Source organism: Polypterus senegalus, chromosome 1, assembly GCF_016835505.1.
Source record: "Polypterus senegalus isolate Bchr_013 chromosome 1, ASM1683550v1, whole genome shotgun sequence".
NCBI lineage: Eukaryota > Metazoa > Chordata > Cladistia > Polypteriformes > Polypteridae > Polypterus > Polypterus senegalus.
The window spans coordinates 203,710,827-203,727,023 of record NC_053154.1 but is presented as its reverse complement, the minus strand read 5'-3'; the positions used below and the strand labels follow the sequence as shown (position 1 = coordinate 203,727,023).

Sequence of the window (16,197 nt, the reverse complement as noted above, 5' to 3'; positions counted from 1 at the left end):
CTTTATAACAGATCATTCTAGAATACTGTACAATGTTTATTGGATAAAATTATGACTACCTTTTCATATTTATTGCTTTCTGTTGCAGATCAAGCAAATGATGGAAGCAGCTACAAGACAAATTGAGGAGAGGAAAAAGCAGCTCAGTTTTGTTGCACCGGTTTCTGTCCCATCGGTATGAATTATTTTTTTACTTTATGAAAATTAGTGTTGAAATTTTCATTAGTATTTAAAATAGGCCAGTACTGCATTAAAACAAAACAAAGCTATTTTGGTACATTTATTAATTCTGTTTCTACTTGTTCCTTAAAAGGTGGTTGTTTTATTTAAACACTGATTTTTACAACCTGCATTCTGTTGTTAAAAACAGATTGCAACAAACAGGAATGGTGCATCAGTATGTAATTGTGTAGATAGGTAGAAAATAGTATGCTGGAAATAATTTGTAAAGTGTTTGTAGTAGTTTATTTCAGATAGGCATCAAAATCAAGTGTGCCTTATAGGTTCTAAACCAGGGGTTTAAATGAAATCATTTGAACAAATGAATAAAATTATTGTATATGTAGTAAGTTAGTTAACAATAGAATTACCAAAGCCTACGAAAAAACTTGTAAATCCATCCTACCTTAAATCTCTTCACACCTCTCCGTCAGTGTCTTTTGTCTTTTAAATATGTCCATAAGCAGCAAACAGCCTGCTATCACATCCCCCCCCCAACGCCACACAAGGTTTTCTCAGCTCAAGTCTGTTTACCTGCGTGTCAGTTGCTGACAGATGTATAGAGTGAGAAGTCAAGCAAAATGACACCTTTTATAAATACTGTATTGTTATTTGGAACACATGCATTTCATATGCTTTCCGTGTTTACAACAATCTATGTAAACACATCGTTAAAACAGAAATGTTTGTCATGTTTTAGTAATAACTGACAAAATGTAGACATGAAGCTTATAATGTGTGAAGCCAGAAGTCCAAATATCAAATAAACACTTCCAGAAAAGGTGCAAGTATAACGAAACAAGTGCAGTTTTATTCAAGAATATACCTGCAGAAAAAGAACCCGCATTAAGTTACAACATTGAAATGGCTTTGCTATGATTGCTTTGGTGATGTAATGGTAAGAACTGCAGACTGTTAATCAAAGGGTCATGAGTTCTATCCCACACGACTCCATTTTGAAAAGTAAACTCTTATTCTTACTGTTTTAGAATAAAAACATGCATTTGATTTGAGTCTGTAACAGCCAGTGTAAATGTATGGCACTTGTTAAGGTCAGAGTTGTTTTTTTTTTTTTTTAATTCAGTTTTATTCTCCCAGTCACGTTTACACTACCCCACCCAAACCCCCCGCTGACCCCCGGCCGATCTGACACTGCTGTTTTCACATAATGACACGCTATAGCAGAGGTGAACTCAGATGATGACGAGGGTTCTGCATCGGAGAAATAATGCACGTCACACTTTTGCCAACATTATGCAGGTTTTGCATATTTTTTGCCACTTATCCAGTGTGAATTGAGATTTTAAGTAAATTGAAGTCACTTTGTGGAACCATTTTGAAATGAGACATACTTTGTGACATGGTACATTATCCTGCTTAAAGTAACCATTTAAAATGTTTTGCACAGTGTGGTATGCTGTGCAACTGAAATGTTGCTTATTTATTAGTATTAAAGTGTCTAATGTGTGCCAAGAAAACATTTATTAAAATACACAAAGTCTGTACTGTTCATAGATGACATAATGGATCCATACGAAATTATTCCCCAGTTGTCTCCAGCTCATAGTAGAAGTCAGGAGTCATCGGACCAGGAAATGTTTTTCAGTATTCAGTCACCCCTTCTTGGTGATCATCTTGCTCTTAACTAAATGGAGTAACATTCATCAAGGTCTGAGGCCTTGAGTTTTCAGAGATGTCACTTTGCACACAGATGTAAGGGATTATTAATTGAGCTTTTGTGGCCTTTTTGTTAACTTAAATGACTTTGCGTATTCTCATCTGTCATGTCTTATTAACACAGAATTCAGGAATAAACAAAAATATTAAGTGAGCAGCAGTTCTATAGAAAAAACACCATGTTAACTCCAAGGAGTGTAGCAGTTCCTGAAACGCTGGCTCTGGGGACCAACAATCGTGCCAGAGTCAAAATCGCCTGTTTTGGTAATGTCTGTGTGCTTTGTACTGTACATTGAATGGTGGCCACATTTGATTAGCTGTTTGAAAGGGTTGGTGATTTTCATTAGCAAGCAGATGTACCTAAAAAAAAGAAAAAGGTCACCTTGTGTTATTGCTTGTTGTTGTGATAATCCCTATGTATATTTACCCAAAAGGTGTTAATATAAAACCACAATTCCATAGCATTGAATGCAACATTTTGTTGTTCTTTGATTACAGCGAGTTTCTGTGGTTACACCTGATCCTCCTGCTAGGGGACAAACAATCCAACCATCCCAGGCTGTAACATTCATGAATGATGCCATTGAGAAAGCCAAGAAGGCAGCAGAACTTCAGGCTCGTATCCAGTCCCAGTTTGCTTTAGGTAGCATGCTTGTAGGAACTAATAATTTGGTTGGTCTGGCGAATCTTCATGCCATGGGAATTGCACCACCGTAAGTAGATAATTGCTCTTTAACAGTCTGAGAACATTGCATTCTTCATATGTAATATTTATGTAGGAGCAACATCACTTGATACCTGTGTTTTTATAGCTTGTTTTTTAATACAGTATATATGATGAGTAAACAGTGTAAATTCTGGTCACTATTAATATTACACAGCTAATTTATACTTTTAATGGTCTTTAAATTATGTAGTTTATATTTATTTGTATTTCTTTTGTTTACCTATTTGATAAAATCTGTATTTAAAACAAATGCTGATTGTGTGTAAGATGAAATCAGCGCAGATCTGGAGATAATATATAAACTGCAACAGACATTGAAAAGCCTTAATTTGAACCCAAGTCTTTAAAAGAAGTAAACATATGACATTGTAACATCATTCAGATGCCTCTATACAGTTCTAATCCATGTGAATATTGCCAGGAGTATTGAGTTCCTCAGACTTTTATTTTTTTATTTTTTATTTAAGGTAGAGTTTTTGAACAAGATATGTGCTCTTGATTATGCACTGGATTTTGTTCGAATTTGCCCATTGTCTGTCTGTCTGTTTGGTGTCTACAGTATAGGTTGGTTTTATTGTGTATGTCTATTAGTTCTGCATAGCATACTGGTACTGAAAAAGTACCAAAATACAATATGTTTATTTTTGTACTATAACAGTTTTCTGTTAATTTCAGCACTGGAAGTAAATTGTTGTGCACAGGCACTTTGTACTCTGTTGTACATCAGTACAACCAGAACTCACCTCCCTCCCTGCTGTTCGTAACATTATATGCAGATCTTTGTTATAAAAGCAACAAGGGGAAAATTAAACCCGCTAAGCAATATCTGTGTAATAGCGAGCTGTAAAATCTGAGGAGGGAGAGAAGGGTGATGCACACTTGTGTGCATGCCAAGGAAATGAAGCAGCTGAGGTGTTGACAATGAACTCATATTTTTAGTATCAATCCATTACTGCTGTCCACTCATTGAGAAATGAAGGAATGAACTTCTGGTTAGTGTTTGGACACATTGCTGTCTTTTTCCTTGAATAGACACCTCTGACTTGATGAGTCTCATTTCAGAGAGTTGTACTACATGCCAAATGCTTTTTAACACATTGTCAATTTGGCTTAATTGGTGGTGGTTTTAGAGATTTGGCTTAGGAGCATTATGACAACTAAACAAAAGGGTCTGCCCAGTCATAAATTTCATCATAATTTAGACTGCCTTTCCATAACTGAATTGCTTCACTTAACAAAGCTTACATAAATTAATAAAATTACTTCTTGAAGTTCTATTAAATTGTTTACCTTTCAAATTCATTGTGTAAAAATCATATAACTCAAACACCTTCAGAATGTTTTGGGTGCACAGCATTTGAAAGAACTGTCTCAACTGCTCCAGATCTGCAGAATCCCCAAGACATAATTCTTTTAAAATTCCTTGGTGTTCATAACTTAAGTATCATTAATTGTGTATATATTAATAAAGCCAAAATATTGAATTCAACATTTTACTTTGTCAGTCATGTTGTGTTATTAAAATACTTGATTTCTACCTTTCTATCTTAGGAAAGTAGAAGCACGAGATATAACAAAACCCACACCACTAATCTTAGATGAACTTGGTCGAACAGTAGATGCAAGTGGAAATAAAATTGAGCTTACACATCGTATGCCAACTTTGAAGGCCAATATCCGAGCTGTCAAACGTGAACAGTTTAAGCAGCAGTTAAAAGAACGACCTGCTGATGACTTGGAATCCACATCATATTTTGACCCTAGAGTCCCTAATGTTGCTGCTCAGCGTCCAAAACGAAGCTTCAAATTTCATGATAAAGGTCGTTTTGAGAAGATTGGACAGCGTGTTCGTGCAAAGGTTAGTCACCTCTAATTTCTCCAGTTTTCATTCTCTGTTAATCTTTATAACTTTATTTAAAAGATAATTCATCATTTTGTATGTGTGTTTTCAATTATCTCTTAAAATTTAATTTCTATAGGTTCTTTGACTATTTAGTAGGTGTTATGAACCAGTTTCATCTTCTGTTTAGGCACAGCTGGAGAGATTGCAAATGGAAATTGCCCAAACAGCAAAGAAGACAGGAATCCATGCTTCTACTAAGCTCGCTCTCATAGCCCCTAAGAAGGAGATTAAGGAGGGAGATGTGCCTGATATAGAGTGGTGGGACTCTTACTTGGTCCCTCCTGGTATGGAGCTGTATGTCAGTTTTTTATTTCTTTTTTTAGTTTAAGATTATGCTACATATTATTTTTTTTTAAAGATTGTCATCAAAACTATTTCTTTCAAATCAGAACTCCAGAGAATCTCTCTAAGGAGCAAGATATATTTGATTTATCAAATCTTGTAGAGCATCCAGCACAGATGGGCCCACCAGGTAATATTATAGTTGTTAACATATTCAGCATTTCATAGTTGATACATTTCTGTGATTTCAGTGCTAGAATGATTTTAGAGTACTTTTTAATTAAAGCTATGTGATATACTAATTAGTATTAGGTACAATGTTTCAAGCTCTAAATGCAAATGAGTATAAATAATATCATACATTTATACAAATAAAATCTGAATTTCTACAGCTATCCATTAACTGTGTTATATATATATATATATATATATATATATATATACTAGAGAATACCAGGCTTCAAAGCGGAGAAGTAGTGTGTTAAAGAAGGTACTAAAAAGAAAAGGAAAAATTTGAAAAATAACGTAACTTGATTGTTAATGTAATTGTTTTGTCATTGATATGAGTGTTGTTCTCATATCTATCTATCTATCTATCTATCTCTCTCTCTCTCTCTCTCTCTCTCTCTCTCTCTCTCTCTCTCTCTCTATCCGCGCTTGGCAGCGGAGAAGTAGTGTGTTAAAGAAGGAAAGAGAAAGAAAAGGAAACATTTTGAAAATAACGTAACATGATTGTCAATGTAATTGTTTTGTCACTGTTATGAGTGTCGCTGTGAGATATATATATATATATATATATATATATATATATATATATATATATATATATATATATATATATATATATATATATATATAGCAAAATACGCTTCACAGCATGTCATGTGTTAAAGAAGTTATGAAAAGAAAAGGAAACATTTTAAAAATAATGTAACATGATTGTCAAAGTAATTGTTTTGTGTATTTGGCGGCAGCGCCACAAAGTTTTTTTCTCTACCTGCATCAGAAAATGTACCACAACGTCTGACACGCCTCCATTTTAGTGTTTTCTCACAGCTTGGATTGCTGCTGTCATATATATACACACACAAACACACACACACACCTAACTACATTATATATATATATATATATATATATATATATATATATATACACACACATACATATACTTGTGTGTATGTTTGTATGTGTATAGCTTTGGTCACTGTGTGCAAGGGAAAAATAATAAAATATAGTCTATAAGTTATTAAACAGTGAAACATTAACGTTTTAAGAAGTACAGGTACATTGAGCACTACTGGAGTGGTTTTAGGTAAACTACATTTTAAAGACTGTAACACAACAGGCAAGTAACTAACAGCAGCTAAAATGTATATGGACCATCTGTCGGTAGTTGATCCCTTTTGAAAGGCGCTACACGACGGCTGTGGTATAGAAATTACATTTTCTATGTGAACGTTCAAATTTGTGCCTCTGGTAATGTGCCTTACCGGCATTTAAAGAAAATTAGTTTTGTGTCCTCTGCACTGTTAAGAGAGAAAGGCTTTGGTTTGGGATAAAAGGTGTAAAGAAAGGAAAGTTGCCTTTTTCTTTTATATAGTATAGAGAGATGTGTTCGCTGACGTTATGATCGCCTTTTGGGACAGTTGCGTTGGGTCTTGTGTAGACTGGTGAGACGTCCCTGCCATTAATCAGCTGTGATGGCACTGTCAGTCCTCCACTCCTGTGCGTGTCTTCATAATCCGAGGTGAGGATCTCATAATCGTGATATGCAAAAGAAAGTGTGAATCGCCTTAATATTATTTTTCCGTGGTGTAGAAAAGGGGTCCCGTGTTTGCACTTGTCTGGGCTATAGGAGGATGAAAAAAATTAAAAGTGCTCACTTTGACTAAAGGCAGAAGCGCAGTCAGCGTCTCAAAGGCCGGCACAGCTATGCACGCGCGCTGGCTGCTCGACTTTTACTGGGCAGGAGACCCCAGTTTTGCAGACACGCTCATGATATCAAAAGTCTCAGCTCTTTGGAGGTCATTCATATATTATATATATAGCAAAATACCCACGCCTCGCAGCGGAGAAGTAGTGTGTTAAAGAAGTAATGAAAAAGAAAAGGAAACATTTTAATAATAACGTAACATGATTGACATTGTCATGAGTGTTGCTGTCATATATATCCCTGCCTAAATAAGTCACCCTCGCTTTGCTCTTACTTTATTTACCATTCATTTAATCATGGCTATTGGCGGAAAAATGATAAAATGGAAGGAGGATGGCTTTACCAAAACAATTATTGATGGCTTAATCGATTATTCATAAAGCTTGAATTGGTGATGTTTTTCTGTGTTAACCTCATATTTTTTCAGACTTCTTCTCAAACTAAGGTGGTGCCCGCGTATCGCAGCGGAGAAGTAGTGTGTTAAAAAAGCTAGAAAAAGAAAAGGGAACATTTTAAAAATAACGTAACATGACTGTCAATATACAGTATTTGTTTTGTGAGTGTTACTGAGTGTTGCTGTCATCAAGGATTTGATTATCATTATTTCTTTCAATCAGGTTCGTATTTGTAGGATGTGTTGTGTTCATGTTACATTCCGTGTTTGTCAATCGCTGTAAAGATGACAGGTTTCATTCATCGATTCGTTTCTTACTGCATCAATAAACAGCTCGTCTTCTTCTTTATCTGAGACCTGACACACTGCATGCACGGGTTTTTTACACTGTCTTCCTTTAGCGGGACATTGACTTTTTCCAACGTGTGCTTTGTTTCCGCAGTAGTTGGATTTATGAATATGCTTGTATGTATGAGACGCTTCATATTTTTTGCTGCCTTTTCAATTGTGTAATTCGGTTTTTGTTCAGCTCTTTGGAACTGTTGCCTTTTATCTGTGCACTGCGTCAGTTCACGTGAGCCACTCGGTGTACATGCATCGAAGGTTCCCAGCTGTGCTGGTGCCATCTCCTGCTATGTCCATGGCTGTATTTAATGTTACCTTAGTCCTGGCACTTAAAACTTTCTCTCGCAGTTTCGCTGAGTTTGTGTCAAACACCACCCTGACCATCTCATCTTCCTCTCCATAAGCACAGTCCTTCACCCGTGAATATTTACCCGTGGCAGTTTGCTATTGGATTGCCGCTGACGGACGGCCTTATATGGGCAGGCACTAAATTACAAACGCCAGCGGCAGCCTGTCTATGAACTTACTTTAAAGTGTAGGTTTACATCGTGCTTTGTTTCCGAAGTAGCAGAACTCATGAATATGGTAGTATATGTCACTCGCTCGCTTCTTATTGTTTCGCTGCCTTCTCAATTATATAATGCATGTTTTCTTCAGCGCTTTTTTCAGGTCTTCCTGGTTTTCTATGTACTGCGTGATTACGTGGGAGGCGTGATGATGTCACATGAAACTCCGCCCCCACGGCGTTGAAGCTCATCTCCATTACAGTAAATGGAGAAAAACTGCTTCCAGTTATGACCATTACGCGTAGCATTTCGATATAAAACCTGCCCAACTTTTGTAAGGAAGCTGTAAGGAATGAACCTGCCAAATTTCAGCCTTCCACCCACACGGGAAGTTGGAGAATTAGTGATGAGTGAGTGAGTGAGTGAGTGAGGGCTTTGCCTTTTATTAGTATAGATATATAGTTTGAATCAATCCTTGATACTAACTTTCTTAAAGATTTTTCTGCTGTGATTTTTGTTGTTTTGCTTGCTAATTTTGCATTTTTTAATGTTTAAAATTTGGTGTGTGTATATATAACATACATACTAGGGAGGCAACTCCCAGTTGCAGACAGAATATTAGTAAAATTTGTAAATATGCAAAAGAAAAATTATTTATTGGAGTCAAAATCACGAAGTTCTATAAATATGTAAAAGAAAAATTTTGTAACGGAGTAAAAATCATGAAATGAGAATAAACTATTTACTCTTACTGATTGGAATATTCCTGTTAAACTGAGGTCCGTATTTCCGTTTATAATTTAAAAACGGAATCAAAATATGAAAAATCTAAGAATATCACATTAAATATCAAGCACAACTCAAGTCCGTATACCCGTATCTTTTGGAGGATTTTGAAAGCACGTTTTGATTGTGGGAGTTACGATAAATCGCGCATTGGTCAGAGAACATAACCTTTTCCTTCTCAGCATTTGTTGGAAATTGGTGCAGCATCAGATCACAAGCTTCCTGACGTCTGTACAAGTCGACATCTGATAACTCGTTAACGTGCAATGGCCGCCAACATTTCATTTGCAAGTCCTGTTTTATGTGTTTTCGCATTGTCGATTCCGCTATTCCCAACTCAGCAGCACATTTACGAGTGGATTTCATTGGGGATCGTTGGACAGACTCTGCCACATCTGCACATGTTTCATGCCTTGTGGATGGTCTTCCACTTCGCGGGGCAGGTTGCAAAAGCCGCCTCCTTCCACTGCAATAACGTCCTCTTTGTCGGCGATGCCTTCCCAAAACACACAACAAAGTCATCTATGACATTTTTGATCGATTTCCCAGTAACAGGCCGCTCATGAACCCACACAGTGGCCAACAAACGCTCCTCGATCGTGAAAACACTTGTCACCCATCGCTTCGTCTTGGAACGACTGCCATGTTGTTGCGATTTCTTTAGCGGCAGCAGGTGGCTGCACCAGACAGGATGTCGGAAACACCTCGAAATACTGGGAAGACTTGGGCTGATGTCCACAGGAACCAAATTGTCATGGTTATTCCTGTAAATGCTCATAAAGATAGGGGTATACGGACTTTGTGCATACCCCGTGTATGTATGTAGATATATAGATATATATAGATATATAGATAGATACTGTATGTACAGCACATCACTTTTTCCACATTTTGTTATGTTACAGCCTTATTCCAAAATGGATTAAATTCATTTTTCCTCAGAATTCTACACAACACCCCATATTAACAACGTAAAAAAGTGTGAGATTTTTGCAAATATGTTAAAAATAAAAAAATTGAGAAAGCACATGTACATAAGTATTCACAGCCTTTGTCATGAAGCTCAAAATTGAGCTCCGGTGCATCCTGTTTCCCCTGATCATCCTTGAGATGTTTCTGTAGCTTAATTGGAGTCCACCTGTGGTAAATTCAGTTGATTTGACATGATTTGGAAAGGCACACACCTATCTATATAAGGTCCCACAGTTGACAGTTCATGTCAGAGCACAAACCAAGCATGAAGTCAAAGGAATTGTCTGTGGACCCCTGAGACAGGATTATCTCGAGGCACAAACCTTAGTAAGGTTACAGAAAAATTTCTGCTGCTTTGAAGGTCCCATTGAGCACAGTGGCCTCCATCATCCGTAAGTGGAAGAAGTTCGAAACCACTAGGACTCTTCCTAGAGCTGGCCGGCCATCTAAACTGGGAGATCGGAGGAGGTGACCAAGAACCTGATGGTCACTCTGTCAGAGCTCCAGAGGTCCTCTGTGGAGAGAGGAGAACCTTCCAGAAGGACAACCATCACTGCAGCAATCCACCAATCAGGCCTGAATGGTAGAGTGGCCAGACGGAAGCTACTCCTTAGTAAATGGCACATGGCAGCCCGCCTGGAATTTGCCAAAAGGCACTTGAAGGACTCTCAGACCATGAGAAACAAAACTTCTCTGGTCTGATGAGACAAAGATTAAACTCTTTGGTGTGAATGCCAGGCATCACGTTTCGAGGAAACCATGCACCGCTCATTACCAGGCCAATACCATCCCTACAGTGAAGCATGGTGGTGGCATGTGTGAGGATGTTTTTCAGCGGCAGGAACTTGGAGATTAGTCAGGATAAAGGGAAAGATGACTGCAGCAATGTACAGAGACATCCTGGATGAAAACCTGCTCCAGAGCGCTCTTCACCTTAGACTGGGTTGACGCTTCATCTTTCAGCAGGACAACGACCCTAAGCACACAGCCAAGATATCAAAGGAGTGGCTTCAGGACAACTCTGAATGTCCTTGAGTGGCCCAGCCAGAGGCCAGACATGAATCCGATTGAACATCTCTAGAGATCTTAAAATGGCTGTGCACCGACGCTTCCCATCCTACCTGATGGAGCTTGAGAGGTGCTGCAAAGAGGAATGTGCAAAACTGGCCAAGGATAGGTGTGCCAAGCTTGTGGCATCATATTCAAAAAGACTTGAGGCTGTAATTGCTGCCAAAGGTGCATCGACAAAGTATTGAGCAAAGGCTGTGAATACTTACGTATATGTGATTTCTCAGTTTTTTTTATTTTTAATAAATTTGCAAAAACCTCAAGTAAACTTTTTTTACGTTGTCATTATGGGGTGTTGTGTGTAGAATTCTGAGGAAAAAAATGAATTGAATCCATTTTGGAATAAGGCTGTAACATAAAATGTGGAAAAAGTGATGCACGGTGAATACTTCAAAATACTGCAAACGTTTGGGCAAACTTGTTAATAGTCATTATTTTCCTGTATAAATCGTTGGTTGTTACGATAAAAATGTCAGTTAAATATATCATATAGGAGACACACACATTGATATTTGAGAAGTGAAATGAAGTTTATTGGAATTAAAGAAAGTGTGCAATAATTGTTCAAACAAAATCAGGCAGGTGCATAAATTTGGGCACCGTTGTCATTTTATTGATTCCAAAACTTTTAGAACTAATTATTGGAACTCAAATTGGGTTGGTAAGCTCAGTGACCCCTGACCTACATACACAGGTGAATCCTATAATGAGAGAGTATTTAAGGGGGTCAATTGTAAGTTTCCCTCCTCCTTTAATTTTCTCTGAAGAATAGCAACTTGGGGGTCACAAAACAACTCTCAAATGACCTGAAGACAAAGATTGTTCACCATCATGGTTTAGGGGAAGGATACTGAGAGCTGTCCCAGAGATTTAAGCTGTCTGTTTCCACAGTTAGGAACATATTGAGGAAATGGAAGACCACAGGCTCAGTTCAAGTTAAGGCTCGAAGTGGCAGACCAAGAAAGATTTTAGATAGACAGAAGCGACGAATGGTGAGAACAGTCAGAGTCAACCCACAGACCAGCACCAAAGACCTACAACATCATCTTGCAGTAGATGGAGTCACTGTGCATCGTTCAACCATTCGGTGCACTTTACACAAGGAGATGCTGTATGCGAGAGTGATGCAGAGGAAGCCTTTTCTCCGCCCACAGCACAAACAGAGCAGCTTGAGGTATGCTCAAGCACATTTGGACAAGCCAGCTTCATTTTGGAATAAGGTGCTGTGGACTGATGAAACTAAAATTGAGTTATTTGGGCATAACAAGGGGCGTTATGCATGGAGGAAAAAGAACACAGCATTCCAAGAAAAACACCTGCTACCTACAGTAAAATGTGGTGGTGCTTCCATCATGCTGTGAGGCTGTGTGGCCAGTGCAGGGACTGGGAATCTTGTCAAAGTTGAGGGACGCATGGATTCCACTCAGTATCAGCAGATTCTGGAGACCAATTTCCTGGAATCTGTGACAAAGCTGAAGCTGCGCCGGGGCTGGATCTTTCAACAAGACAACGGCCACGAAACATTGCTCAAAATCCACTAGGGCATTCATCCAGGGGAACAAGTACAATGTTCGAGAATGGTCATCTCAGTCCCCAGACCTGAATATAATTGAAAATCTGTGGTATGAGTTAAAGAGAGCTGTCCATGCTCGGAAGCCATCAAACCTGAATGAACTAGAGATGTTTTGTAAAGAGGAATGGTACAAAATACCTTCAACCACAATCCAGACTCTCATTGGAACCTACAGGAAGCGTTTACAGGCTGTAATTTCTGCAAAAGGCGGATCTACTAAATATTGATTTCATTTCTTTTTTGTGTGGTGCCCAACTTTATGCACCTGCCTGATTTTGTTTGAACAATTATTGCACACTTTCTGTAAATCCAATAAACATCATTTCACTTCTCAAATATCACTGTGTGTGTCTCCTATATGAAATATTTAACTGACATTTTTTATTGTAACAACCAACGATTTATACAGGAAAATAATGACTATTAACAAGGTTGCCCAAACTTTTGCATCCCACTGTAACTATGGAAAAAGATGAGTACTGTACTTTTATTAGGTGTCGTTAAAAAGCCCATTTTTATGGAAATGTAGAGAAATGTTTTGTATGGAAGCTATGAGTTACTTTCTTAGAGCAAAGTTTTAGTTGCCAAGAATCATTCAAATGTCACTATAAAGTTGGTATGAATGCTTTCTTATAGTAATTTAGAAGTGTCTTCTTTCTCTGAGCCAGTTTTATTTTGTGTTCCTTTCTAGTTGTGTGAGCATGAGAATTTTGATGAGAGGGATTTTGAATAATTTGTTTACTTAAGTATAAATATTTAAGAGTATTGTAAATAATTGCTGAAGCTTGTTTCTCCCCCTCCCATAGTGGACACAGACAAACCTGTAACATTGGGAGTATACCTAACAAAGAAAGAGCAAAAGAAATTAAGACGTCAGACTCGTCGAGAGGCACAGAAAGAGTTACAGGAGAAGGTGCGCCTTGGACTGATGCCTCCCCCTGAGCCCAAAGGTATTGTTTTCAGATTGAAACTTCAGTAATTCTGTGATGGTGAATCAAACTAAGTAATAGGGTAAAATATAATTTATGTTTTGAAGCCTTGAATGAAACAGGTCAATAAAAAAATTGTTTACATTATTAATTAATACCTAGTTATATTTATAGCACTGTTTTTTTAAAAAAAAAAAAAAAAAAGTCAAATAAATAAGCAAAGAAAATGTACTTAACTTTTAAATCCATGTTATTGTAATTGACTCAAAATGTCACACACTCGTCTGTTTTGACAAGAATGTGTACAACCAAAAGTGGTAGTTTTGCTATGTAAGAATCAATTTTCAAATATATACTTACAGTATGCAAATTACATTCAAGCTAACAACATAACAATATAAAGTTATAACATCTTTCAGATTAGTTTTTTGTGAATGATGTAGTCAGTAGTTTACTGAGTTGCCTATAATTTATTTAATAATAATTAAAGGATGAGCAGAAGTAATTGAATAGCCTTGATTCCAAATTAGTTATGTTGATTTCCAGGACTTTTGAGTAACATCAATATTTGGATGTAGTAAGGAAAACATGACACAGTGGTCAGCCCATCATTTAAAAATTATTGTCTGATGAAGCTGTAAGTAAGAATGAACATACAACTTTTATTAATTCTTTCTTTGACATTTTTTTAGAGGAGAGCACTGTGTAAGGAAAGTTAACTAGTGCTGCTACTATTGACTATATTGTATTGGCATTCAAGGAATGTGCACAGTGTTTAGATGGATGAATCTTTTTAAAAAAAAAAAAAAAAAGAAAAGAAACATACATTGTGATTAACATAACTCTGTATCAAACTAGCTACAGTGATCCCCGCTATATTGCAGTTCAGCTATCACGACCCCACTATATCACAGATTTATTATTATTATTATTACTAGGGGGCCCCACCCCCGGGTTTGGTTTACCGGATAAACAATTTAAAGACATTATTTTCATGGGAATTGTTACATATGCATTATTTTCATTTTTACTTTAAAACTTTTGTATAAACAATATTTGTCCTTTATTTCCTGCCCCGAGCGTGGTTAAATCTCTTTCTTGCGGGACTTATAACATTGCTCGCGTTGTGAAGGGAGGATCTGAACACACGGTAAAGAGATGCGATTGATTCAGCTGCTGTCATGCTGCTGGCCAGTTGCGTGTTCTGTTTGTCGCGCTTTGTGTCAATCATTTAAAAGCCTGTACAGCAGCTGTCCTTTTGCCACTTTGTGTCTCTGCCGCTAGTGTTCTGATTTGGGGGGCCTGGTTGCACGCTAAGGAGATGTGCTCGGATCATCTGCTGGCGAGCTGCATGTTCTGGTTGTCGTTGTTTTAAGAACTGGGAGCACCTGAAGTGTGTCTGCAAAAAGCATTCCAACAACTGCTAGGTTAGTTGTCCGTGAACTTGTTTTAAATTGTAAGTAGGGCGTGACGTGCAAAAGTCACCGTCTCAGGTTTTGCTTCCTAAGGTTGTAATGTCTAGTCTCGCGTGTCATTAAAGTGTCTCCCCGAGATGATCTTGCCTCGATCGCTTTGCTCAACCCCTCCACCCAGGGAGGCGCGCTATGTTCCTGCCACTTAGCGTCTTGTTGTGAAGGGGGGAGCTGAACGCACACTAAGGAGAAGCGGATGGTATCTTCAAGATACAGGTAGACTTCTATTGAATAAAGGATATAAAATTACTTGGTTTTTGAAATAGCATTTGTGTGATAGGACTTTTTCATTGTAATTGTGTGCAGGTCAGCTTCAGCATTTCATTGATTCAACTTCGTATTTTCACTGCAAAGGGGTAGGCATCATTCTGTAATCCAGGGGTTCTCAACCTTTTGGTTTGGTGTTCCACCCCAGGAATTTTAAATTTTCGAAGTACCACCCTTTTCTTCAGTCTTAAATTAAGTACTGAACTCTTAACAAATATAACTTCAGATTATATTCCATTTATATGCCCAAACATATTCTATTTGAGGGTTTTAACAAGGTATTAGGGATAGCTTGTGTGTGTATTTGTCTTAATAGTACGGTTTGATATGGAATAGAAATTGGAAAACCCTACATTTTCATACTTTTTACTTTTTTTACTTTTTTTTTTTGACTATCAAAGTAATGCAGAATATTTTAATTCACATATTCTTTAAAACTGCTTTTATAAGAACATACAAATCAAGTTTGTCATAAAATCATTTTGTCGGGTTTATGACATTTACTGTTGTGATGCTGCATGAGTGTATGGAGGAAACAAACTGGTTAATAAAACCTATTACTGAAGAGTAATATTTAAGGGACATTCAGGATTCAAATGTCACACTTCTGATGCTTTCATTTTCCAAATCTCTCCATCATTCTTTAGATTTATCACAATTTTAAGGCTTTTTTGTCAATTTAACATTAGTATTTCAAAATTCCTATCAAAAAGACTGCTCTGTTTCAAGGTTATTATAGTTTTGCCTTTTTATATTAGTTTTCATTTCTATACTTTTTTTGACCTTGGAAATTCAGTTTAGTTTTATTATTCCTTCATTGTGTATTTTTAGTTTTAATTTAGTTTTTATTTTACAAAGACATTTCTATTTATATATATATATATATATATATATATATATATATATATATATATATATATATATATATATATATATATATATATATATATATATATACACTAGCAGAATACCAGGAGAAGTAGTGTTTAAAAGAGGTATGAAAAGAAAAGGAAAAATTGTAAAAATAACGTAACATGATTGTTAATGTAATTGTTTTGTCATTGACATGAGTGTTGTTTGTCATATTTATTTATATATATATATATAAGTAAAAAGAAAAGGGAACATTTTAATAATAACG

The 16,197-nt window shown here is 36.8% G+C and overlaps 1 protein-coding gene across 4 annotated transcripts in view; it reads left to right on the top strand.

Annotated features, from left to right (window-relative positions):
• Window positions 1-16,197, top strand: part of prpf3 (PRP3 pre-mRNA processing factor 3 homolog (yeast)) — a 102,326-nt gene that overhangs the window by 36,577 nt on the left and 49,552 nt on the right. For all 4 annotated transcript variants that reach the window (XM_039767572.1, XM_039767567.1, XM_039767559.1 and 1 more), the window contains exons 5-10: window positions 89-175; window positions 2,395-2,609; window positions 4,175-4,481; window positions 4,654-4,820; window positions 4,916-4,998; window positions 13,195-13,338. In XM_039767572.1, coding sequence (XP_039623506.1) covers window positions 89-175; window positions 2,395-2,609; window positions 4,175-4,481; window positions 4,654-4,820; window positions 4,916-4,998; window positions 13,195-13,338 — 1,003 coding nt within the window. The remainder of the gene's footprint in view (window positions 1-88; window positions 176-2,394; window positions 2,610-4,174; window positions 4,482-4,653; window positions 4,821-4,915; window positions 4,999-13,194; window positions 13,339-16,197) is intronic.